Source organism: Macrobrachium nipponense, chromosome 39 (assembly GCF_015104395.2).
Source record: "Macrobrachium nipponense isolate FS-2020 chromosome 39, ASM1510439v2, whole genome shotgun sequence".
NCBI lineage: Eukaryota > Metazoa > Arthropoda > Malacostraca > Decapoda > Palaemonidae > Macrobrachium > Macrobrachium nipponense.
Genome location: NC_061099.1, coordinates 12,894,609 through 12,922,108, shown reverse-complemented (window position 1 = coordinate 12,922,108; position 27,500 = coordinate 12,894,609). Strand labels below are relative to the sequence as shown.

The following is a 27,500-nucleotide window of genomic DNA, read 5'->3' as shown; positions in this document are numbered from 1 at the left end:
GAGTCTATGATTTATTTATTTCACATTACAATAAATGTCAATAAAATAGAAATAATTAATTATCATTACCTTGAATATGCCTCTCTCTCTCTCTCTCTCTCTCTCTTCTCTCTCTCTCTCTCTCTCTCTCTCTCTCTCTCTCGTCTCTCTCTGCTCTCCTTCCTCCTCTCTCTCTCTGATATATATATATATATATTATATATATATATATATATATATATATATATATATATATATCTATATATATATATATATATATATATATATATATATATATATATATATCAAAGAGAGAGAGAGAAGCATGTCCAAGGTAATGATCAGTTGCTGTTTTCATCTCTCCTTTCCTTCCACCTGCATCGAGTTTGGTGGGTGGAAACCACTCAAGCATTAGTTAGAGAGTGGTGCCTTGGATTATCCAGAGTCCTTTTCACCGATTCCAATTCCTTGTTTCATGGGCGGAATGGCGGATTTAGTGATCTCCCTTTTGTACAGGTAAACGACTTTTACGGTCCCCGTGACTTTTGACCGTTGAGAAGGGAATTCCGAACTGACCATCGTCAATGATAGAAGGAACTGGAATCTTTCAAAAGGACTCGTTATAATTCCAGACCCTAATACCAAGTGCATCAAATTCGTCACGGGTGGGAGGTAACTGGAGCTGTAAACAACAACAACCGATCATTTCATTCAATATCAACTACGTTGCTGCCGTACAAATTTTCTGTAGTTAGCCCTTTATCCGTATCATAGTCAAACCAAAATTACCATGGACATGTACGTTTTAGACGACGCTACTTTTCCCAGGTTTATTCATAAAACCTTGCCCAAAGTTCGAATGTCGTGAAGATGTGGCGGAAACACGACGCCACACCTTTCCATGCTAGGTTCTACGTATCTAACGTGAAGACGTAAAATGAACAGAAATCTGAGAATTGAAATCATATAGTAAACTGCTTTGATAAAAAGGTAGGGTGAAGATAATCTAATTCTAATCACCTAAATAAATCATACAAACTCCCAATGTCTAGCCCATATTCCCCGATGAAAAAAAATGAAACTAGGCGATGAAAAAAAAAAATACTGTTATTTTTCCTCAAACGATGGCCTTGTCCCGGAACCTCTTTCTTCTGGACGGCCCGGGAAGGGATAAGTAGGATTTTATGACCAGATTAAAGAACCCCCATTTGTGGGATGCAGATTATCTGTATTGAGATTGTAAGTCGGGAAGTGTTTCTGTGTGCACTATAAATGTAATTACATACATAGCACTCATACATATATATATATATATATATATATATATATATATATATATATATATATATATATATATATATATATATATATATATATATATATATATATATATATATAGATATATATAATATATTTTTATCAGTGACAAAATTGTTAGATTCGAATTTCTGTATATGGCATCAGTGTTCAAAGGAGGGTACAGTAGAATACAAAGAAAACAGTTTTCTCTCTCTCTCTCTCTCTCTCTCCTCTCTCTCTCTCTCTCTCTCTTCTCTCTCTCTCTCTCTCCTCTCTCTCTCTCTCTACGCGACTAAAATCTTAGGACAAGAAATTACTGGCAATCATTCACATATCTTACTTTATTTGTCTTCACCCCTTGCTAGCCCTGTATTCGTTTTCATCATTCTCACTGTCGGATGAATTTTTCAAACAATGTTTGTTGTGTAAGAATTTTGTACATAACTTTCATTTAGAGTATTGTTTCATGAATGAAGGTTTGTGCGTATACATGTAACTTTTGTTCTGTAACGTTCCAGTACATTTTTTTATATTTCAGTGGCAAAAATGTCAATAAAATACAAGTACGTGCTTATCGCATTTCATTTGCGCTAGAGCTGGAAAAGAAAAACAGACTAAAACAACTCACGGCCGATGCTTAGTTGGCTTAGAAAGGATTATAGCCCTTTTACCCCCTGCGTTGAAAGACCAAAATTCCGTGTAAATGAACGACCAGCCAGCAGCGTGTTCTCTCGCTACATAGTGACTCAGCCAAGTGATTGGCAAATTCCTGCTTTAGATATACAAAATCAGGAAAATTATGATAAAAAGGGGTGGTTCGGAGGAAGTATTTTTGTTTGGATAAGCGTCAACAACACTTCCTTGGACCTAGAGAGAATACATTATAGAGGATTACCTTGAAAGAAAGGCAGGAAAAATCAATCGTATATACGTACGTACTAAACGTCACTGCCAAAACATCTGCTCTCCGTATATATACGTACTAACGGCTCAGGTAGCGTTGGCGTGCTACGTATATATACGTACTAAACGGTTAAAGGGTTAGCCTTCAACAAGAATATGTCTTTGCAAAAAACCGGCTGAAAGCGACATATGGGAGATGCAACTCGGTCTTCGCGAGCCACTACTTGAGAGACGTCAGGGTCACTTATAATAAGTGCTTCGCATTAGGACCCTACGTATCTACGGATTCGTTGCTGGGACAGGGAGCTGAAACGTATCCTTTTTAGCTTAGCTATTTTTAATCTTATTTGATTTGTCTTTTTAAAGTTAAATGAAACAGGATGTGTGTATGCATCTCTTTCGTATCTTAGATCTAACACGTGTTAGATTGGTCAGGTGGTCTGGATTGTTTTGGCTCCTTGTAATTGTAGTGGACTGGGTTTTCTGTCATGTAAGTGGGCGAACCCCCCTTTGACAAAATCCTACTTGGATTCTACCATGTAACTGGATGACAAATCCCTTTGGTAGATCCGAAGAGTCTTTCGCAACAGGTCACGTCCTAGCTGTAGCTCTTTCAGGCAATGCAGACTCATAGATTGCATCCATGAAGTCTTCTGCCTAACCAGTAAGAACCAAGGTTTTTATATCTACATGTGTTGTTTCCCTTTTCTATATTGTTTAACTGTCTCTTACCCTCCACCAAGGGTGCCAATCAGCTAAGTACATATCTGACAGGAAAGTTTCATGTACAAAAATGATATTGTTATGATACAATAAAGTTTTGTACATACTTACCTGGCAGATATGTACGATTAATGGCCCGCCCAGCCTCCCTCAGGAGACAGGTGGAAGAGAAAATCTGATTAGAAAACGGGATTAGTTCATACACCCGCCACCCAGCGGCGGGAAGGGTAGATCACCTGACCTACCTGTCACGTGAGCGCGAAATTCGAATTTCTGTCGGGAACGTCAGAGACTAAAGCTAAGTACTATATATCTGCCAGGTAAGTATGTACAAAACTTTATTGTATCATAACAATATCATATTTATATATATTATATATATATAATATATTATATATATTTTATATATATACAGTCGGCGCAAAAAAAAAGCGAACGACTCCCTATATATTACTGTAATAAGCGTTCGGACTTTTCTTGCGATTTCCGCCCGAGAAGTATATATTTTCCCCAATTTATCGTTCGTCTGGCAGCCTGTATTGTCTCGCTGTTCGGTACCATGAGTAACTAATGCACTTCAGTGATACTCAAGCTGTCCCAAAGGTCGGGTGTCATTGTATGCGCTCCTGCCCCATTCACGCTTTCGTCACCGCTACATTTGGCGCTCTTGCGCGCTAGCTAATGAATTATGGCCAAAACATTCCTTATCCTTGGTTAAGAAAGCAGAAATTGTGACCCTATGGAAAAACTGGCAAGTCAATGTCAGCTATTGCAAGAGAGCTGGGAATCTCTAAAAGCCCCGTCTCATTGTGGTGCAACCGCTCCAAGACAGGAGACCTTGATTCATCACTGAAGCGGAAGAAAGGCTCAGGGAGGCCACGAAAAACTACAAAAAGAACGGATAACATTTTAAAAAGGATTGTTATGGAACATCCATCAATGCCAGCCAAAATTTTGAAGTCTCAAAACCCTGATCTGCTTAGGAACGTATCTGAACGGACTGTGCAACATCGATTGCAGAAAGACCATGGTCTCCCATGTCGTGTTGCAGCAAAGAAGCCACTCCTCACTAAGCCTATGAAAAAAAAACAAAAAAAGGTATGGCTTTTTGCAGAAAATATTTGAAGTGGACTGAAAAGGATTGGGAAAGGGTAGTTTTTATTTTTAGCGATGAATCTAACTTCCACATTATTCGTAGCGCTGGCAAAAAAAGTAAGGATGGCCCCAAGGATCTAAACCCGCTATGCATCAAAATACACAGTCAAGACTGTGAAACATCCAGCTTATGTGATGGTATGGGAGTTTCAGCGGATATGGGGGTAGTGGGGTGGATTATATTTTCTCCCAGAGAGCATGACAATGAATGGAGAGATTTATGAAAATGTCTTGGAAAATGAATTAGTCCCTTACAAGGAACTTTTGGGCATGCGAGTATTTATGCAAGATGGAGCACCTTGCCCACCGATTTCACAAGGTCACAAACCTTCTTAAGGAATTTAATATTCAGAAATTGGACTGGCCAGGCAATTCACCAGATTAAACCCATTGAAAATTGCTGGGCATACATGAAACGGAAACTGAAGGCACTAGCAGATGAGAAAACGTCCCTCCCCAAATGAAGGATGCCATCCGTAAATTTTGGTTTGAAGACATGGATGCACAATATTTCAAAGATTTAGCACATTCAATGCCAAGAAGGTTAAAAGCTGTACTCAAAAATAATGGAGAAATGTCTAAGTATTGAAAAAAATATAAAGTGAACTAAAATTTTCCCTTTTATTTTCCTTTTTTTTTATATCATTGCTATGATTTGTTTACAATGTAGTGGGCGTTCGATTTTTTTTTTTTTGCGGGGCCGACTGTATATATATTTATTTATTTATATATATATATATATATATATATATATATATATATATATATATATATATATATATATATATAATATATATATATATAAATATATCACGTATATATATAAAATAGCCCTTTGTAGGTGATGAATATATTGTTATATCCTACTTTTTATATACATATTGTTTTAAAAAACTTGTTCTTTCATTTCAGGTAATAGAGAATATTTAATCTCTGCCAGCAGAGAGATAAGCCGCTTTTGCAAGCATGGATAATGAACCAGTATGAATCTTACAGTTACGTCTAGTTGTTCCTGGAAAAGGTTTTCTAGTATGGATGTCAATTGTGTTGGACCTAAATATTGTGTTATAGGTGAGTAATGGATTCAGAAATAGTTAAGATTAAAATATTTTCATGTCTCTATACTAATATACTGTAGAATCAATTATTACCTGATTGTTTTGTATTTGCATATAATTGTAGATTATTTTGTATTTGCAAAATCTTTGCATGTAATTCTAGATTGCTCAAAACCTCGTTTTTATTATTATTATTACTATGAATGAATGTGTACTAAAAGTAAGGGTAATCTTTCGAGTATTTAATTGGAGTTGTACTTTTCCAGGAATTGATGAGAAAGTTTATTTGTACAAACTGACAACAGGAAGGCTTTTGGGCGTTGCATGCCGTCACTACCAGCCTGTTACTTGTCTCAAGTTCACATCCTTGTGGTAACTATTTTGCATCAGGGGGTGAAGATGGATTTGTTTACCTTTGGGCTATGTCTTCTTTTGTTGATGCTTTGCACAAAGATGACAGCAGAAGATACAACCACATTTCACTTTAGGACATTCAGACAAGGTAATTTTTTTTTAGGTTTTGTATGGAAGCCCTGAGTACAGTATTTGATTGATATTGCAATACACTCCCTGAACACCTGAATTAGGCTGTGTCTCACTGACCAGAATGAGCAAACATCCCATTGATTGCCCACAAAACGTGGGTATTTTAACTGTCAGCATTATCAACGCTGCAGATAAAGTCTTGTCATTTAGTTACCTGAGGTACCTTTGGCAATGCTGCTGCAAATACCGGCCGGCCGGGCCTGGAACCCCCAATTGTTATTTGTTGCTGTGCTATGTGGATTGGTCCCACATTTAAAGAGTTTTTGAATTTTGGATATCAGATTACGGCTTTGGCCCATTATTAATGCCTTTCTGCCTGCATCTACACTTTATTGACTGGTTTTTGGAAGTTCTCTCCTGGCTATATTGATTGGATTTTGGAAGTTCTCTCCTGATTTTATTGACTGGATTTTGAAAGTTCTCTCCTGATTTTGACTTTGGATCGGTACTTTGGACTTGCTATGGATAAGTTAGGAGATAAAACGTCATCGTCTGCTAACACCTCTGCCTCCGTTCAGTCTACAGCTTCGACGATCGAGCCTTCTACTGCTGGAGATGTTGGCGCTCATTGGTTCTGCACGTCCTGCAAGCGTAGGATGAGTACCCTCAAACACGATCGACATTCCCTTTGTATTTTATGTAGGAAGGTTCAGTGTAATATCAATCATAGATGTGACACTTTCTTGGTCAGTAGATCAAATGGGGAATTATATGAAACACTGAAAATCCTTAGCCTCAAAGAGTAAGTGCGGATCAGGATCAGGGGTAAGGGTACAATCAGTAGACAAGGAAGCGTTAGAGTCAAGAGTTATTCAAGAAATTAGAGGACATGTTATCATCTAGTATGTCTAGCCTATTTTCTAGCCTGATGAATAAGTTAACTGAGAATAGAGATAATGGTAGTAGTAATATTGTTAATTCTACTCGTTCTTTTTCAGCCCCCCCCTTCCCCTGCCTGTTCCAGAGCCAACCCTAATGGGTGCCGGGGGTCATGGAGAACAGCAAGCCTCGAAGGTAGGATCTGCCGGCCCCCACGGCATGGAGCAGGCAGTGTTGGCAGCAGATTTCCCCCTTCCCCCTCAAGGTGTAAGTTCTGAGGTTGGTGTAAAGTTAGGTCAGATAGAGATGAGTAGAGATAATAGTTTACATACTGTTCAGGAAGTGATGTTCAGGTTTCTTTGGGTTCGGATTCTGTTGTAGTTTCTAGTGTGACAGTTTCATCTTTAGAGCCATCTTCATTTTTATTTCCTGCTTCGAGTTCTTTGCAACAGGTTTCTAAGTCCATGGTTGGTCGTTTGGATGTGGTTTTGGGTTTGTCGGGATCTGAAGTGTTGGATAGTGCTCCTTTGTCTTTGAAGGTTCTTTTTCCTTCTGTGGATAAATTTGGTTTGTCTTGCAGTGGTGGTAATTTTGGTGATCAGGTTTTCAATTTGGCTCTATGCATATATGGCATGGTAATATCGACTAATTCTCTCGGTTCAATGCATATTGACTTATGATAATTCAGTACAAAGAGACATTAAATAACATTAAGAACATTTAGCCTACCGTGCACTATGACCTATCTTATGCATATACAGTAGCCCAGCTTAAAGTATACGTACTCTACATATACTACATATTGATATAGTAATTATTAATATTGGCTAATCCTGGAGGTTCAGTGCATTCTGACTTATGATAATTAAATACAGGAGAAATTGAACACGAAACGAGAATCAGATCATATGATAATTCAGTACAAAATACAATTGAATGAGAATCAGATTCAGTCCAAAGTCAGCATTATTGAACGGTGTAGGCTTACTCGTAGCTACGTATAATTATAAAATATAAACGTTATAAATATGCATCTTTTCCATGAAGTTTTTTTTTCTTTTACTTCGTTGTATCCAATAATATTGTATGTATCCTCATATTATCATATTTAACTCAATTCTCAGCCAAGGTATCTAGAGAAAAAGGTAGCATCATCCCCATAGCCAGTGGCCTTCCTGAGTGGGGGGACTGTTTGAAATCACCCCCCGGGCCCCAAAGTGAGGCGGGGCCGCAAAATGCAAAATTTAAGCATTGCTGCTATGGCAGGACAAGCTAAATTCAGTGGCCCCAAAATGGTCAAGGACTCCATTTATATTTGGACCCAAAAGTTTGGGACCCACTAAAGGGCCCCAATTTGTAATTTTGTGAAAAAAAATGTATCAAAAATATTATGTAAAAGAAATACGACTCTCCAGTGCCCCTCCCAATCGTAGAACCCATTATAGACCCTCTCATACGGATCAGAGGAAGTTGGGTAGCGTTGATTGGGGTAAGGGCAGGGCCAATCTAAGGCAATTGATTATTACTTATAGGGGTCCTAATTATCCTCTGAGGGCCCCCATATTGGCCCCATTAACCCAGATGATACTCATTCAAATGATTCAATGAATCTGGCCTTCTGCTTAACCCAGGGGGCCGGTGGCCCCATTGAGGGGTGTGTGGGCCAGCCCTGGGTAACAGAATTTGGGCAAGGTGTCAGTGTCATGTATGGGAGAAAGAGAGAATTATGAATAATATATAGCCGAGTCTGCTTTAAATGTACATAGGAAGTTGTAACCAAAGTGGACATGTCCACTCCAGTTGTCACAGCAACCAGTGAGGCATTGAGCCGCGCTCTTGTATTTTCACTTTTAAAGGTAATTACATTCAGTTTTCCAAATCGCCGCCATTTTGGACGCCTCCGAGTCAGGAAGAGAGAGATCATGAAAAAGCCTCACCCTTCTCGGGAACCAAATAAACTCCTGAGGATGAAGGGGCTACATTACAACATTACCCTGGCGGCCTCCCGATACTTCTATCGACGAATCAATGGAAGAAAAGGAAGGAGATGCAGGGACAATGCTACTATGAGGGTTGGCTACTGCCGAAGACGAAACATCGGGAATAGGTGCAAACCCTTCCCAAGTAGGAATAGTCGAAACCCTCTGATGTTCTCTCTTGAAATAAAACGACCTCCACTGCTCCTTAGGCCATGCCCGGCATTCTGTGCAAGGATTTGTAATAGTACAAAAATTAGAACGACACCTATTACATGTGATGTGAGGGTCGGTCGCTGCTGAAGCCAAAAAACGAGAACATGGAAAACCTGGAACTCCGGGGCACATACATTGACGCCGAGAAGGAGCAGAAGAAGCCATAATACCAGCTAAACACACACACATACGAAAAGAAACGAAGCGGACAATGAACCGGGAAAAGGCCAAGAGAGGTGAAACACAACTCTCACCCGGGCGGTCGAAAGAAAGACTGGCGTAGCAGTGTCGTCCTTGACCACTCCTAACCCAAGATACGCATGCGTTGCCAGATATCACAAGATTCCTTGCTTTTATCTGCTTTTTAAACTGATCAAGCTAGGCGGTAGAAATTATCCTATTGTTAAGACCTCAGGTTTGTAGCTATGAAAAATACAAATTGTCCTAGAAAATTTGTCATTTTTATTGGTAGTCAAGCTTTATTAAATAATTTACCAATCAAGTTCAATAGTCATGCGCATAAGCGACGAATTCAAGAAGGCATTATGAAATCTCGCCGTCTAGATTCAATAACAGCTGGTACAGGTACGCACTAAGCTGTGCTGTCTGCTAGAGTACAGTGACTAACTATTGAGAGAACAGTGTATTTAAGCGTTTTGTGTAATAAGCATCAAGATTCATTTAGCTGTGAGTAATTTATTTCTCTGTTCAAAAGTTGATGCCCCAAAAATTGCATCATTCAGTACTAACCTAGGCTAGCTTATAGGTCTACAATCTCTAGGCCTAGCTAAGGTTTGACCGATTTACCGGCAGACAAAGCAATTTTTGCTAGAATAGAGGCACGGTACAATTTGACTTTGTTTCAAGTTATCGCAGAATATCATTCGATTCTCATTCGTTTGTGTATAGCCTACTGGTAAAGACTAAAGAGGCTGGTATTATGATAGCATTCCTGTTGCTAATGAACTCTGTTCTTCCTCCCTTCACTCTGTTCTTCCCCCCTTCACTCTGTTCTTCCTCCTATCACTCTGTCCTACCTCCCTTTCACTGTGTTCTACTTTCCCTTCATTCTCTTCTACCTTCCTCTCACTCTGTTCTACCTTCCCTTCACTGTTTTAACTTCTTTTCACTGTTCTACTGTCCCAAACTTTGTTCTATCTCCATTCACTCTGTTCTAACTCTCTTCACTCTGATGTACCTCCCTTCACATAATGTAGTCCCTTCCAGCAATATTGATTCATTCAACTCCATCCACATCTTATCGCCATCAAAGAACATTACTGTTATCCTCATTTTTACCATTTATCATTATGTTCAACTGGATTAAGTGGATCTTCAATTATTCAATGTACAGTGATGCTCAAATCTCATGCGACATGACTATATAGGATCTCATTCAAAATTCACTAACTGGCAACCTAGCATGCTCCATATTTATATATTATTTCAATGAGAAAAAACAATTATTGCATACAATAAAGCCATAATATGTTTCATAAGAGTGAAATCTTTCATATATTTCAAAACGGCAAGAAAGTGTCACATGTAGCCAAATTTCAGAAAAACACTTATGAACCATTTTCAGAACTTTTGTTCACTTATCGCTGAAGCATTTGACCAAAACGAAGTCGTCACGAAATCTCGGTTCAAACATTAAATAATAAAACGAAAAAAATTGTCAGAACATTAATAATGCTTCCAAACCAAGCATTAAATTTGAAATAGTCCTGTTTGATTGGTTTTACACCTCAATGCTGAAAAAATTTAATATGTATAGTATACAGAAGTAGATTGCGCCCGCTGATATCAACGTGTGAGGGTTAGCATGTGTGATGTATCATTAGTGTTGGTGCAACAACAACCATCTGTTGTAACGTAAGTAGGTCTACAATGAGTAGTGACCATGAAATTATCTTGAAAACCTTTATTTTATATGTGTTAGAGGAATATTTGGATTTTCATACATAATTATTTGTTATATTTCTTAAACATTTCAAAATTGTTGGCATACTAGTAAATATTCGCCTATGCAATTATACTTTTGTCAAAGCCAAGATATTATCCCTAGGCTTAGGTGTTAGATTTCCTTTCTTTACACTTAACATTCACATCTCTCTATTAACAATTTCTGGCCAGAAAGAAAATGACGTTATCTACACATTTTTGCACTTCGTTACCTTATGAAAGAATTAATTATACACCAAAAGCGAGCAGAAGGACTTTTAAGAAAATATTTTAAACCAGTTGAAAAACAAGTGTTCCATACCCCTTGATATTGATACTTATGATATTTTCATTAACAACCATCTTTAATACTTATATTTCGAGTAACAGCCATCTTTAAGGGGGCCGGCCGGCTAATGCCATTTTTTAAGGACAGGACTTTGATATTCATACCACTTAATAAGGTGACTTGGGACATCTCCAAACCGGATATGATTTTCGCCTCTGACCTTTGGTTTTGTGACGCCAGGGCGATTTATCCCGAAAATAACCATTTTTTCAAATTCTTATCTCCTCCCTTGAATATTTAATATTAAGAACCTGGGATTACTACCATATAAAAAAAAAATTGACCTGAATGTAGACCTCCATCGAATGGGGTAGTTTTTTTTCTAAAAGTCATTTTTTTGCTAGATATGAATTTTTCAATATGGTAAAAAAATAAACCCTCTAAATCAGGAGAAAAAAATTTATAAAAAAAAAAGATGAAACAAAAATTGGAAAAAAGGGCTCTACGTATTTGATTGTTCTATAATGTCTTTCTGAGTTATATACCAAATTCCAATGTTATAGCTTTAAAACTAAGTGAGAAGATAGATTTTGAAGGTCAGTAAGTATAGTTTTGAGATACGGCCGTTCAAAGTTTTCCTTCGTATTTCTATAAAGACAATGCTAATAGATAATGATTATTATGAATGTATATTTCTTTTTTGTGTATTAATAAACCAAAACTATTTTATTTATCATAATTTAATTGTAAATGATGATCCCTTTGCTCATATATCGCAGCCTGGGGCACTGCTTGAGGCAAGATGGGGCACTCCTTCCTACGCAATTCTCTCTCTCCCCTTCACTAACTCGGCTTATTACAGCGAATTTTCTTCTTCTGTATGTTAGCGAGATGTTTTCCTTGTATTTTCCTCTTTGGCATGATGAAATTCTTGCCGAAACAAAGATAAACAAATGTAAATGCAAGAGAATGTCAGAGGTGAAACTCAAAGGTGTACTTTCTTTTTACAAAGACAATTTAATAAATCATGATTATTATGAATTTCATATTCCATTTTGGGTATTAAAAAACCAAAACTTTGTTATTTATCATAAATGAAGATCTCTTTACTCAAAGATCGTAGCCTTGGGCACAGTGTGACGTGTGCTGTCAGGCAAGATGGGGGCGTTACTACGCAACCCTCCCTCTCTATGGAACGTGTAGACTACTTGAAGTCTGTGATCGCTCTAAATCATGACTGGACTTGGTAGCTGAGCCTGAAGTTTCCTTCTCGACTCGGGGAATGTTTACAGATGCCATTTCTCCCAATTTCTTTGACAATAATTATCAAAATTTACGATAATAGAAGAAATATTGCATTTTCTTGTTCGGATTAATGTTTTAGGCTTATTGAGTTACGTTAACTAATTACTCTCTAACTACGAAAGTAAGAGGAATTTTAACGAAATATTTCGTATACATATTCTCAATTGCCATATGAAGCTCCATGAATTTTTTCATGACTTTGCATTTTTCGCCCTATACCACCATATATAGGGGTTCCGGCCGGCCCCCTTAATACTTATGATATTTCGATTAACAGCCATCTTCTACATATTTCAATTAACAGCCATCTTCTACATATAACCAAAATCATCATCATCTTTTATTCCTCAAAGAGCAGGTAATTTCTACAAATAAAAACATTTGTAACAGATTACATCTCAGAAGGCTTAGATTATGTTTATAGGCCTATAAATCATTTTGCAAAATACAGGCAGCTTAAACACAGCCTGTAACTTCAACATTCAAAGAAAACTGGTTGTAATTCACATTCCTATTGTATTCCTCAAAGAACAGGTAATCTCCACATATAAATTCATCAGTAACAGATTACATCTCAGAAGGCTTAGTTTATTTTTTTAGGCCTATAAAAGTTGTGTAACATACAGGTAGCTTAACCACAGCCGAAAACTTCAACCTTCAAAGAAAACTTGTTTTAATCTACTATATTCCTAATTTGAAATTATTGTTTTATGACTGTTGAGCTTATTAGGTGTACTGTCATAATGTTGCAGACGTGGTTAAGTTGACCAATCCGAGGAGCATGTTAAGTGTGCTTTCATTGCTGGCACCGCTAACCTTATCACACCACACTTTGAACTGAACAACATTAAAATAAAAAAAAAAATTCAAATCACACAGATTACGAATTATACTAATGCATAAAAGGGATCATATCTATTCAACCCTAAGGAAAATAGGGCTAGCTGTGAATTCACAAACTTTTCGACATGTATGACATTACAAATAAAAAAAAAGTTTAGCACTACTTGGCAACGTCACGTTAGCTAAGTCTGAGAACCTGGATGATACTAAAAGAATCATGTCACATGAGATTTGAGCACCACTGTACATCGAGTTTTAAGAAATAAAATTTCTGAAATTTGCATTTACAAATGCTTTTAAGGGGGCCGGCCAGAACCCTTATATATGAGGGTATAGGGCGAAAGATGCAAAGTCATGAAAAAATTCATGGAGCTTCATATGATAATTGAGAATACGTATACGAAATATTTCGTCAAAATTCCTCTTACTTTCGTAGTTACAGGGTAATTAGTTAACGTAACTCAATAAGCGTAAAACATTGATCCGTACAAGAAAATGCAATATTTCTTCTATTATCGTAAATTTTGATAATTATTGTCAATGAAATTGGGAGAAATGGCATCTGTAGACATTCCCCCGAGTCGAGAAGGGTGACTTCATTCAGCTACCAAGTCCAACCATAATCCAGTACGAGCACAAACTTCAAGTAGTCTTGCATTTACGTATGTTTATGTATGTTTTGGCAAGAATTTCATCATGCCAATGAGGAAAAGACAAGGAAAACATCTCGCTAACATACAGACGAAGAAAAATCGCTCAAGTATTATTACAGAATATCATAATATACGCGTAGTTAGTGAAGACAGAGGGGAGGGTTACGTAGTAACACCCCCGTCTTGCCTGACAGCACACGTCACACTGTGCCCAAGGCTACGATCTTTGAGCAAAGAGATCTTCATTTATGATAAATAACATAGTTTTGGTTTTGTAATACCCAAAATGGAACATGAAATTCATAATAATCATGATTTATTAAATTGTCTTTGTAAAAAGAGAGTACACCTTTGAGTTTCACCTCTGACATTCTCTTGCATTTACGTTTGTTTATCTTTGTTTTGGCAAGAATTTCATCATGCCAAAGAGGAAAATACAAGGAAAACATCTTGCTAACATACAGAAGAAGAAAATTTGCTGTAATCAGCCGAGTTAGTGAAGGGGAGAGAGAGAGAGAGTTGCGTAGGAAGGAGTGCCCCATCTTGCCTCAAGCAGTGCCCCAGGCTACGATATATGAGCAAAGGGATCATCATTTATGATTAAATTATGATAAATAAAATAGTTTTGGTTTGTTAATACACAAAAAAGAAATATACATTCATAATAATCATTATTTATTAACATTGTCTTTATAGAAATACGAAGGAAAACTGTGAACGCCCGTATCTCAAAACTATACTTATTGACCTTCAAAATCTATCTTCTCACTTAGTTTTAAAGCTATAACATTAGAATTTGGTATATAACTCAGAAAGACATTATAGAACAATCAAATGGAGCCCTTTTTTCCACTTTTTGTTTCGTCTTTTTTTTATAAATTTTTTTTCTCCTTATTTATAGGGTTATTTTTTTACCATGATGAAAAATTCATATCTAGCAAAAAAATTACTTTTAGAAAAAAAAATCCTCATTCAATTGGAGGTCTACATCAGGTCTATATATGGTAGGCAATCCAGGTTTTAATAATAAATATCAAGGGAGGAGATAGAATTTGAAAAATGGTTATTTTCGGGATAAATCGCCCTGGCGTCACAAAACCAAAGGTCAGAGGCGAAAATCATATGCGGTTTGGAGATGTCCCAAGTCACCTTATTAAGTGGTATGAATATCAAAGTCCTGTCCTTAAAAAATGGCATTAGCCAGCCGGCCCCCTTAAAATGATCCTACAATTGCTCATATTCTAAAAAATTTCCCCCAACCCCCCATCTGCTTTGGTTCACCTCGCTCGCCTCCCACCCCATAAGAGGGGCCCCAAATGGGACTGTGCCCCCAAGGCCCCAAAATGTCTAGGAACGCCCCTGCCCATATCGCTTCTCTACCCTGATTTGGCTAGCTATATCTGATGTAAATAAGCTCCTCCCCACTCATACCATGCTTGTTGTCTTGCAGTAGTCAAAGCAAGAAGGCGGTGTTTTGAACTATGTTGACATTTTAACATTGCTAAATTATGGTGTCTTGTGCCACATAAATCAGAAAATCATAAGGAAATTTGTACATTTCATTACTTTCCAGAAATATTCCTGCAGGTGACGTGATATCTGTAGTATGACGTCTTCATCCGTTCACCGGATGAATTTCAGTCAGTCGGGCTTGAAGTAATTACATTATGCTTTATGTCAATTACAGTTACAAATTTAATTACCAGTCATATTATCAAATTACAATTAAAACTGAAATTAATATTAGATATAAATAAAGCTTAACACTTTCAATTACCTTGAAACTGTGTAATTGATTACATTTCAGTTAAGTTACAATTACAACAAGCTTGCCGTCAACACACAGCCCTATTGTAAAGGGGGTATGGTCTTGGCAGGCAAGAGATGCCAACTAGTCAGTTTCCTTTGCTCTAAATGCAATCACCTTATTTATAACCACCTTGTTCTCAGCAAATGCTCTTGTTCCTAGTTAGCATAAATTAATATCTAGATACTTTACTTATATGGAGCAAAATGACTTTTTGTTATACGACATGTTTTTTAAGTCAAAATTTGACTTTAATACGTCTCATTGTGAACTGAATGATTTTTTGCGTTAATAGATTGCATAAAATCCAGCGATTCCATTTGTTTTCACTCATTTTCATCAGTTTATACAACCTTTACGTTATTTATGATTCCGTTTGTTTTCACTCATTTTCATCAGTTAATACAACCTTTACGTTATTTATGATTCCGTTTGTTTTCACTCATTTTCATCAGTTAATACAACCTTTACGTTATTTATCTTTTATTGGTGTGGAAACAATAGTCAATGAGCTTTTTCATGCCAGTAGTTTTGATTAAAATTTTTCTCATTTTTACCACGGCTGTGTTTGAGTTCATATCAAAGTTTGGGAGTTGTATCTGTGTTGCCGATCTATGATATTAATCATTAGCAGTCTGAATATTACTTTATTAGCTTCAGCTACATATTACATTTAAATTTAAAAGAGAATATTGCCATGATGATCTCACAGCAAGTAAAGTTATCACATAAATTATATCAGTGCTATTCCACGTAACATCATTTATAACACCTACGGTCAGTGTTTACTGTCGTACAATGGTTGAAATACAAGCAAAACGGATGTTTTTATTATCAGATTTGGTTGTATTAGCAAACAAAAGCAGTTTCTTGTTTGGTTGTTTATGGCTGTACACATTTATACAAGTATAATATTAAGACATTACTTTCATCATTCTCTTGAACTTTTTTAGACTATTTAAGTTAGAAGATGGTATAAAGATATGAAGGTTAAGAAGTTAGATGATTGTAATTTGGCCTCTCTCGCTGCCTGATTGGACACTGCTGCCTGCGCCCGCGGTGCGCAAAATATAGAAATATGTATTTTCAAAATATTAATTGCTAACCTCATCGTAAAATCGAATTATTGTAACTTAAATACTGCCTGTATTCATGATCATGTCTTGAAGAATTTTCCTGAGTTTGTTAATAATGTTTGTCAAGATTATCAAGGGGAAACACAGTCAGTTTAGTTTCTTTCTCCAAAAACTATGGCCTCTTCCGCTACTTCTGAGTTTCCTTTCACCAAATTTCTTCTAAAACTCCTTCTAATGTCTTGACACAATCTTGAGTTTCCTTTCACCAAATTTCTTCTAAAACTTCTTCTAATGTCTTGACACAATCTTCTTTACCGGGTAATTCTTCGGAGGTCGCTTTGGAGTCTTCTCTTGCTCATCCTGTTTCTTTGACATTAACACAGCAAAGCAAAGAATTATCATTAGTTCAATCCTCTAAATGGGGGGTTTCGGTGACTCCCTCTCTCTCCTCGGGGTTGAGGGGAGGTGTACTCTTGGCGTGGCTGTCTTCTTAGCACCTTTCATGGGTCCTGTAGTTCTCTGGACAGTTCACAGGCGGTTAACCCCGTATATTCATCCTTTACTGGGCTTGAGATGTAATATGTCTTCTGCGGTTCTTGCGGGTGCTACGGCAGTTGGTGATTTGTCTGCGCCATTGTTGAGTGTATCAGTACTGGTTATGTCCTCAGCCTCTCCTTTCACTAGGGTAGCTGGTTATCTTCCTTCTACAGTTCCCATTGGTTCCACAAGCCTGTCCTTAGATGTATCTTTGAGTACTGTACCATTTGGTGTGTTCTCACCGGTCCAACGTTGGCAGTAGGTGCTCCGGTGATTACACTGAGTATAGTTCCTGGTTGGTTCCTGGTTCCTAAGCGCTTACTCCATAAACACAGTTGCGGGCACACTACACTGTTTATTAGGTGCGAAGCTTTATTTCCTTATTTACTTTACTTATTATTTAGTTTAACTCTACTTTATGTTACTTCAAAATGTTTATTTGAATTCATGTCTATTATCCTTTTTCTGCAACAAAGTAACCCCAAAAAATACAGATGTTTCTAAATTAGATATACAGTGAACCCTCGTTTATCGTGGTAGATAGGTTCCAAACCCGGCCGCGATAGCTGAAAATCCGCGAAGTAGGGATACCATATTTACGTATTTATTTAACATGTATATTCAGACTTTTATAACCCTCCCTTTACGTAGTACTGTTAACAAACCACCCTTTAATGTACAGAACACTTAATGCATGTACTACAGTACCCTAAACTAAAACAGGCACAAATATTAAAATGTTAGAATATTAAAGTATAAAAAATAAAGATTGTTACTGTACTCACCACGAAAGAAGTTGAAGAAAAACTTGAATGATGATGGCGATGAATTTGCTGCACAGTAGAAATGATGATGATGAAGCTGATGATGTCTTCTACTGTGCAGCCAATGATAGTTACGACGCTGACGCTTCTGACGCTCCGAGTTAACGATGCATTTAAAAAACGCATACGATGATAAAAATCCTTTATAGTTTAGCACAGTATATTAATAAAAATAAGTTTCTGGTTAGATTACAACAAAAATTTTGAGGTTATGATGATTTTCGACACTTTTTATGTCGTATTTTTCTATGTTTTTTAGTGACGCCTCATATTCAGAACTAGTTTCCGAGCGAATGAATACTAGCTTGGATGCGCAAAGTTTATAACAATCCAAAAGCGCAAATAATGAAAAGATCATTGCTTGTTTCTAGTAATAATAACAAAACTAAGTTTCTGGTTAGATTACAACGCAAATTCCAAGTATCCAAAGAGAGACATTACGTATTCAGTAATTTGATCAGAGAGAGAGAGAGAGAGAGAAGAGAGATGAGAGAAGCGAGAGAGAGAGAGATGAGAGAGAGAGAGAGCGAGCCGGTCTTCCGACGCTCCGAGTTAATGACTCTTTCAAAAAACGCATACTATGATAAAAACCCTTTGTGGTTATGATGATTTTCGACACTTTTTATGTCGTATTTTTCTAATTTTTTTAGTGACGCCTCATATGCGGAACTAGTTTCCGAGCGAATGAATTCTAGCTTGCGTTTCATGTTCGATTTAATTTTACTACGTATACTGAATTATCGTAAGATTACATTCTCTTTTCGTGTTTTATTTCTTCTGTACTGAATTATATGTCATATGTAATGCAATGAACCATCAGTAAGAGCAGATATTACTAATTATTAATGGAATTAACGAAATATTTGGGGTCTTCATATATCGCGGCTATTTTCGAAATTTCCGGAAAATCCGCGATATATTTCTTTTATAATATATACATACGTAATGAAAAAAGTCCGCGAAGTCGTGAATCCGCGATGGTTGAACCGTGAAGTAGCGAGGGCTCACTGTAACACAATATTTCTACTTTACAATTAACCTAACTCCTTTCATTTCTTTATCTTTATAACTGAGGCAGAGCAGCTTTTTCCTTTTTCTCTCCCTCTTGTTCTTCTTTCTCAACTTTTTGTATGGCTATTTCTGTTCCTTATGCTTGGAGATGCATATGATTTTTTATATTTTTTTTATATTAACTTGATGAAAACTCTTTGTTCATGGGCTAATGAGAGAGCTTTGTCGCCAGTTTGCTTCAGCAGAAGAGAATCAAAATCTGGATGAGGCTCTAACTGTTTATGCTTCCCTTCTTTGTTTTCTTTTTTGAAGAACTTCCCAGCCCTTCCAAATGAGTAGTTTATTCCCAGATACAGTTAAACTACCTGTTATAGTGCTATCTACTAGACTGAGGGTTAGGGGACAAAGGGAACAAGGGAAGGCTGCCCTCTGTTTCCCTCTGTGATTATTGAAGAGAAGATACTCATATTATGCCCCCTCTCTGGGTGCATTTGCCTCGTTCCAAGGGGACTGTTTTCTCGTCTGCTAAAGTTATGTTTTTCGTCAGCCAAGTTGGATCACTTTCCAAGGAATCTCTTCAAGGTGTTTGAGGTGATCAGCTTTTTGGATTGGACAGTAGGCGCTCTGGTCAAGAATATCCAAGATCATCCGTCTATACTTGCTGATCTTTCTGGTGGTTTGTTTGCTATTCTTTCATGTATTGACAGAGCAGTTAGAGTGGCTCCCTTGAGTTGGCATCGACCTTTACTCTGGGGATACTTAAGAAATGTGAACTTTGGTTTTCCTTTACTTTAAAGGTGTATATTCAGCACAGAAGTCAGTGCTTGTGTTGTCTCCATAGTTCATGATTTCCTTTTTGCAATAGCAGTGGTAAGTGGTATCGCTTCTGAGTTGCAAAAGAAGTCAACTCAGGACTTGTTGGCATAATCTTCGACACGTTCTCAAAAGGTTTGACTCTGAGTGCTGAGTCTCTTCCCCTGTACAACAGTTGCCCTTTTGAAGGGGTAGACAAAGTCACAATCCAGACTGAGAGTGAATGTCAGATCCCCTCCAAGGCTTTCAAGAAGTCAACATCCAAACCCCCTCCTAAAAAGTGAAAGTTCCTCGTTGGACGAGTGGTTTTTGCTCTCGGCCACCAATCTGGTGGTCCGAAGTTCGATTCTGGGCTCTGACAATGCGGAATCAGAGGAATTTATTTCTGGTGATAGAAATTCATTTCTTGATACAGTGTGGTTCAGATCCCACAATAAGCTGTAGGTCCCATTACTATGTGACCAATTGGTTCCTAGCCCACGTAAAAATATCTAATCCTTCTGGCCAGCCCTGGGAGAGCTGTTAATCAGCTCAGTGGTCTGGTTAAACTAAGATATACTTAACTCCTGAAAAGTGAAGGTATTTTCCCTTTGCAGCAGTATGAGCCAGTGTCCAAGCGAGGAAGGGATCAGGTCTCCTGGAACCTGGATGTATGTTCCCCTGTTTTTGTCCTCTCGATCTTCTTACTCAGAAGTCACTCTTGCGAGTAACCTATGAGTTCGAATAGGACGTACTAGTGGGGCGCAGCCTCTTCTTTAGCTTTCATGTACAAAATATCCCTTACTTACATTCTACATCGTCCTACTGGAAGTATAATCGTCCTCCGCATTTTATTTTCCGAAGAAGTGAAACCAGAACTCTTAGCTCTAGTGGTATCCAACTCTCCTAGAGCCAGCTAAAAGTCTGGCTCTCTGAGTTAGGGCTTTACAGTACCTGTGTGGTGGGATTACAAGCTTAAAAAACTAGTGGCAAAATCACCCCCACATAAACTTAACCAATCCAGCTGCCAAACCCACCCTCAGTCACACTTTCTTCTTTACACTACTGAGTACACGCAGGACAATTGACCTACCTACACAGAAAAAAAAAAAACAAACACATGTATGTACTCACCCAACTCCAGATACTCCTGGGTATGTTGTACTATCTGCCGGTCGAGGTCGCAGATACCAACAACAACAAATACAACAACCAAGGACCACAACAACACAACCACAAACAAGGAATACAACCACAACTCAACCACAGTAAACAAACAAGCATAGCCACAACTCAACAACACAACAACAAACGATACCACAAGGAACAACACAACAACAAATACAACCACAACAAAAGAGCACAAAGCAACAATCACCAACACAAAAAAGGCAACACACTTACCCACTAACAACACCAAGAAGTTACAACAACTCACCAACAACAACCCTCAACAACTCACCAACAACAACCCTCAACAACTCACAACCACTCCAAGAAACCACAACAGCTCCCCAACAACAACAACCCTCAACCATAACAACTCGCATATAAGCCAACAGAAACTCACAAGCACAGCTAATCAAACACAGGCATAACAACCCTAAGTAACTAATATCAAACTTAACAACAATCAGCAACACACCAATAACACACTACTTAAATGACTTTCAATGCCCTCAACACTTTCCTCTGACCGCTGCCAACACTCCTGATCTTCACAGGCTCTGCCTCAAGACTCACCCAAAAAAACACACAACTCTAACCATAACTTTAAACTCCAACTGCACCAGCAGACAACCCAGAACTCACCAACAGCCAATTCAATCGTTAACCATCCAACCACCAATTACCCCCCCCCCCCCCCCCCTCTCTCTCTCTCTCTCTCTCTCTCTCACTCTCTCGTCTCTCTCTCGCTCTCTCTCTCTCTGTCTCTCTCTCTCTCTCTCTCTATTTAGGACGTTGTCAAATGGAACTCCCATAACTCCTTCATACCTTGAATTTCTAGCTTGTCGGATGCCTAGTTCGCCGGTTGACAGCTACAATCTGGAGTAAGCTACTGTCTGACATCAGCCATAGAGCCACGAGCATTCAGCTTGTTTGATGTTCAGCTCACCTAGCACCCTATTCATTTGGCGCAGGTTACGACCTGGCATCATCTCTTACGCAGAGCTCCCATGAGCGCCCACCAGTCCCGAGCTCATAGCTCAACTGACGTACAGTACTTTTGTCCTCTTTGGGAGACTAGGGAGGACCCTGTTCATTTGGAGTTTTCAGAGGACCCTCCTTTGCATATAACAGTATGGCAAGATCCGTTTCATCCACTGACAAGAACATGTTACACTTATGGACTTTTACCTTGAGGCACACTCAGAATTAGGAGAGCAGTTTGCCTTCATATAAGTAGAACTAAGGAAGCCAAAGTAACCCCTACTCCTTTAGCTTACATATGTTTTATGCCTCTTATGTCCATTCTGCTTTCAAACTACTGGGAATGTAATCGTTCTTGTTTCTCAATAATTTTATGGAAGTTAAAATTGTGTTCAGAGCATATCTAGTGACTGGCATGGTATAGGGGTAGGAAGCATAGGATTTTTTCCTATAGCCCTTCACCTTATAGTAAGGTGTCAAGTCTTGCAGAGCCAGGAGGTGCAATTCACATGAAGCACCCACCAGTGGATGGCTTGTGGATTTATCTTAGTTTAGGCGACAATATTGTATGGTTGATTTTAAAATTAGGTGTTGGCCCAGGGCAAGGGCGGTTACCTATCACACTGTAAAGCTTCCACTTTTGTAGTAGGTGACTCTTGGCTATGCTACCACACCCCTACATGTTAAGATGAGCACCAGCCAGAGGCAGTATCCCAGTAGCTCTCTTTACTGATAAGGAAATGACAAGCATTGTACAATGCTTGTCATTTCCTTATCAATGCTAGCAGCATCTCTATTTCAGGTTATTGCATAAAATATTTTGTAGTAGTATATGTCCATGTCTCCCACCTCCTTCAATGTGGGAATCAGCTATGTAATTACTGGGTAAGTTCTTAACAACATTTTCCTAATAAAATGCAGTTTTAATTATACTTACCCAGTAAAACATGATCACAGCCCTCACTCCTTCCCTCTGATGGACATAAGGCATGGACAAACTGAGCTTGCTGCTCACAGTCGTTCCTATTCTCCTGCTAGTGGGCAGGACTCGTTGCCTACACAATGGTTTGAAGTGTTAACTGCAAAATTTTGAATTCAAGCTGCAGTAAAAGTGGAATTTATAGCCATATAATTACTGGGCAAGTATAATTACAACTTTGTTTTATTATAAAAAATTAAGTTTTTATTTATTAGTAGGCTAGCTATCATTTGCCACTTCATCTTTGCAGCTTTCTTATTTTTCTTACTGGTCTTTCAACTTCTGCTTCAAGGTTAAGTGTGTGTGTCTCTAAGGTAACAGGAATGCTTTACCTTATCTAGGACCTGCTCATCTGTCACAACAGTATCTATTATATCCATAATAGTATTTTATAATAATTACTTCACATGTAAAGAAAAGATTTGCATTTAGATTTGTATGTTAGAGAAGGCTTACATTTAGATTCGTTTGTTAAAGAAGGAATTTCTTTTAGTTTTTTATTTTGATCTGTAATGACACTAACTGTTATTCTTTTCAGGTTACTGGTTTAACGATAACTTCGACGGGAACTAAAGGTTTCTTAATTTCATCTTCACTAGATCATACAGCTAGAGTATTTGATTTGGTCACAGGAGAGACCTTGTACGATCTTGTGACTGACAGAAGTGTTACAAGCATAGCATGCAATACTCTTGGATCTCAGATCTTCTTAGGGCATGATAATGGTACTGCAGGTGTTGTCAACCTTTTGCCTCACCCTCCCATAGGTGATGTTGAGGTAAGCACATAAGTTATTATGTGTGATATTCTTGCCATTGGATTTAATTTTTGTTTCATAGTGTAGAAGAATGTAGTTAACTCCATGAGACTCTGGTGACATCATTTGCAGTTTTGTGGAAATTAGCTCTTGAAACTTTGACAATCCCTAAGGATGTCACCTCTAGAAAATTTTGGGCTAACTTCAACTCCTATTTATTTTTTTACTATTACATAATATTTATTTACAGGTTTTTAAATTGGGAACGAAATGTCATGAAGATGCTATCCGTTGCATAGCAGTAACAACATCTGGTAATCAAGTAATCACTGGTGGAGATGATGGTGAAGTGAAAGTTTGGTCACTTACTAATGTAGTACAAGGAACCACATCTTCAACTGCAAAATACCCTCATTTTGCTCTTCAGAGGCTTTTACACACAGGTCGAGGGCCTGTCACAAATTTGATGTCGTACAAAATAGACCGAGAGGTTTGTATGGTTTTACTTTAATGTGTTAATTAAAAAAATTTAAATTTATTACTTACCAGATTGCCTGACCCTTGAATAGTTTGTTAAGTTATTTTTAGAACATCTAGCTCCACTTTAATAGGAACCTCACTTTCTATATCATTGCTTGTTTAGTATTCATGCACTATACAGCCTGTATACTATTCTGGCAAAGTATTTATACTTAGTGGGTATTGTGAAAATATGCAAAACATTCACAATTGCTTCAGTATCATATACTAACAAAACTATATGATACATATATCTTGATAATGCTAGTACCATATTTTAAAAAAAGTTGGAATGTACTTTTAAGCTAACAACTTGGTGGGTGGTTGCTCACAGGGGACTGTAGCAAAGTGCACTCTGTCAAACTTTATTAGGAACAATAGTAAATACTGAGTTTGAGCATCTAGTCAGATACTGCATGAATGCTCCCAAGCATGAAGCATGTTAAGTTGATTATGAAACAAAAATTGTACCATACTTGGAGGCTGCCCTCTTAATCATGTTTTTTTTTTTGGGGGGGGATAGAAAAATAATGATGCATTATAAGAGTAAAATAATTTTTTTTACTCCACTTAGAGGAACCTTTCCTTAATTTTTATTACTCCTTCTTGTGTCTTTATTTGGAGTAATTGTTTTCCCTGCTAATGAGTGATTGTTCATAAAAAGCCAGTGGTACATTTGGGAAATTAATTTGAAAACTACTACATGCAGATGGTGTATAGAGCATATTTATCAGTTAAGGAGATTCTTCAGTCATTTTCACACAGTGATAATTTTCCAGTGTAGAAATAATCGTTCTTTATGTTTCAGACTTTAGGTGCTTCAGAACTCAATGTACAAGAAGTGCTAGCTCCAATTGCTCAAAATCAAACATCTCCACTTTTTGCTGCTGTTGTAGTGCCAATACGGGGTCGTGGCCAAGTCCTTTCACACGAGGAGGATTTGTTTTCCCAGGCAGCTGATATAAGGTAAACTACCGTATGTCTCAGTTAATGTTTGTAGAGTGTACTGTAGTTGATTATAAGGAAAAATCAAGATTGATGATTGTATGTTAAGTTGTCTCATAGTAACATCAGAGTTGAATAATGCTGAATGTAAGTAAGAAAATTAATTACTTAAATTTTTCATATACTGTATAGTACATGTACTTTGCAAAAAAGAAAAAATCAATATAACCTAATAATCATAGAATAGCCTTACTCTTTGCAGAAGGCATCAAGGGGCATAAAGCAAAATGTTCAAGGAAAGAAGAAAAAATAGTACTAATTTGTGACCATTTAGTGGGGCTTGCTGGTGTTGAGTGAGTCAGTTTGCTGCTCGGTCTTTCTGGACAGTGGAAGGGCTTCTGTTTCAGTTGGGAGTTTTTGGTTGAATCCATTCATATACTAGATAAAATCTTTTTCAAATCCATAATGATGACAGGGGCAGCTAAGTCTTGAGAATGGTCCTAGAACCCATACGATTGTCTGGTCCAGACAGCACCTATTGTGCAATCCAACAATGCTGTTTTTAGAGATGGACAATACCTATTTTTTGTGCAATCAGAGCTCTGAATTCAGCCGTTGCCCATTGTTGTATGTCTCCATACAGTACTTGCAGCGACTCCCAGTGTTTAATCAGACCAACATCATTTCATGATACGCATAGGGCCTTCCTCACTTTCAAGGAAGGAAGATGGAGCATAATCTGAGCATGTGAAGAAGGGGTTCTTTTCTTTCAGGATGTAAAGTGGGTTGCACTGGAGCTGTTGGCATGGAATTAAGGCCTTATTTGATTAATGGTTGTTTATGAAATTGTGGTTTAATTTGTAAAGAAATTTTTGTTGTCAGTTGTCACTACTTTATTCTATACAAGTGTTATGTATTTGCTTTAAGTAAAAACTGATTAAGTAAAATATGCTTGATGTAAGTTATTTGTGAATGGTTTTTTCATTAATTTAAAAACCTGTAATTATAATTTTTTTAATATTCCATTTCAGGTCAGGGGTAAACACAACAGGTCATGAAGAGACTCCCTCAGATGCAAAAAGTATGGCCAATAAGCTCAAATCAGTAAATTCAGAACTATACAGGTTTGCTGTTAAGAGCATTCTTGGGGACTAGTAATTGTTTTAGTGATTTTTACAAGAATATTTTAATAAAGAAATGTATTCTTCATCTTGCTTATTTATTGATGCACGATAGCATATGGTAATGATATATTTTCTTGTAGTTTTTCACGTAGTTGTAGATACAACTAACTCTAAACAATTTGTACTTTGGAGCTTTGACAGCTGAAACCAGGAATGACGGAAGAATATTGGTGGCATATATGAGCAAGAAATGCTTCCCGAAAATAAAAGGAAGTAGTATACTTTTTCAAGAAATTAATGATATACCAACAGAAGACTTAGGGTAGTGATAGGTGACTTAAATGAACAAAAGTTGGATGCAACAATAAGGAGTCGAACAGGGTTTGGCAACACACGAATTGGGGTGGGGGAGGTGAGTGAGAATGGAGTTTTTGCTTAGCCAATAACTTTTTCATTGGAGGAGTGCTTTTTATGTATTTTGATATGCATAAGTGCATAGCTCTAAGCAGAGGACCTAGTACTAACAGGAAAGTCCAAGGAAAAGATGATGTAAATGTTTACAAGATGGAATTATTTAACTGAGAGGCGTGGGCTGAATATCAGCATCAATAAAACAGAGCTTATGGTGACTGGAAAGGAAAGCAAAGAAAAAATTATGGTCAGGAGAGTGGTCATATGGTGTTTATGGGAAAGCATGTTTTCAGAAGCAAAAAGTTATCGTTCTCCAGATCCACTGCTGGTGTAACTCTTGGGTTCATCCCCGTCACCAGAGGCCTGTCCTTCCTCCTTGTTCTGAAAGATGAATAGTGTACAATTAATAATATACCCAAGAACAGAAGCGCCTAGAATGATTTTAATTTAAAAATGCAAGAACAATAAAATTTAGTTGTGGAGGCATACTTTGGATGACAGGTTATGTGAAAAGGGTATAGTACAGGAAAAAAATATTTATGAATGGATCAGAATCAATAAGTAAAATTCTGTAGGTCTGTTATTTGTGTAATGATACAATTTGTTGACTGCCCTCTTTAAGGAAGCAAGGTTGTATAACTGTAATCAGCAGAATAAATAGAGTTAAAACAGCAATGTGCAATTTAGAAGGAAAGTGCACTTTTATCCTATCAGAACGAAGTCCGTGTATAAAAATGGAAAAATCAGTAAAAAAAAAAAAGGCAAAGCAAGATACTGTAATGTATGCTTTATACAAAAAAACTTTTTTGTACTTATTCATTTAAATTGTCATTTAATGAATCCTCACACAAGGGAACCC

At 37.4% G+C, this 27,500-nt stretch overlaps 1 protein-coding gene and 1 pseudogene across 1 annotated transcript in view; one reads left to right on the top strand and one right to left on the bottom strand.

Annotated features, from left to right (window-relative positions):
- The window catches only part of LOC135209958 (WD repeat-containing protein 18-like), a 55,010-nt pseudogene extending 28,695 nt beyond the window's left edge, over positions 1-26,315 (top strand).
- Positions 26,316-26,461: 146 nt separating this feature from the next.
- The window catches only part of LOC135210138 (dynein intermediate chain 3, ciliary-like), a 131,695-nt gene continuing 130,656 nt past the window's right edge, over positions 26,462-27,500 (bottom strand). The window contains exon 13 of the mRNA XM_064242958.1: positions 26,462-27,022. Coding sequence (XP_064099028.1) covers positions 26,945-27,022 — 78 coding nt within the window. The 3' untranslated portion in view covers positions 26,462-26,944. The remainder of the gene's footprint in view (positions 27,023-27,500) is intronic.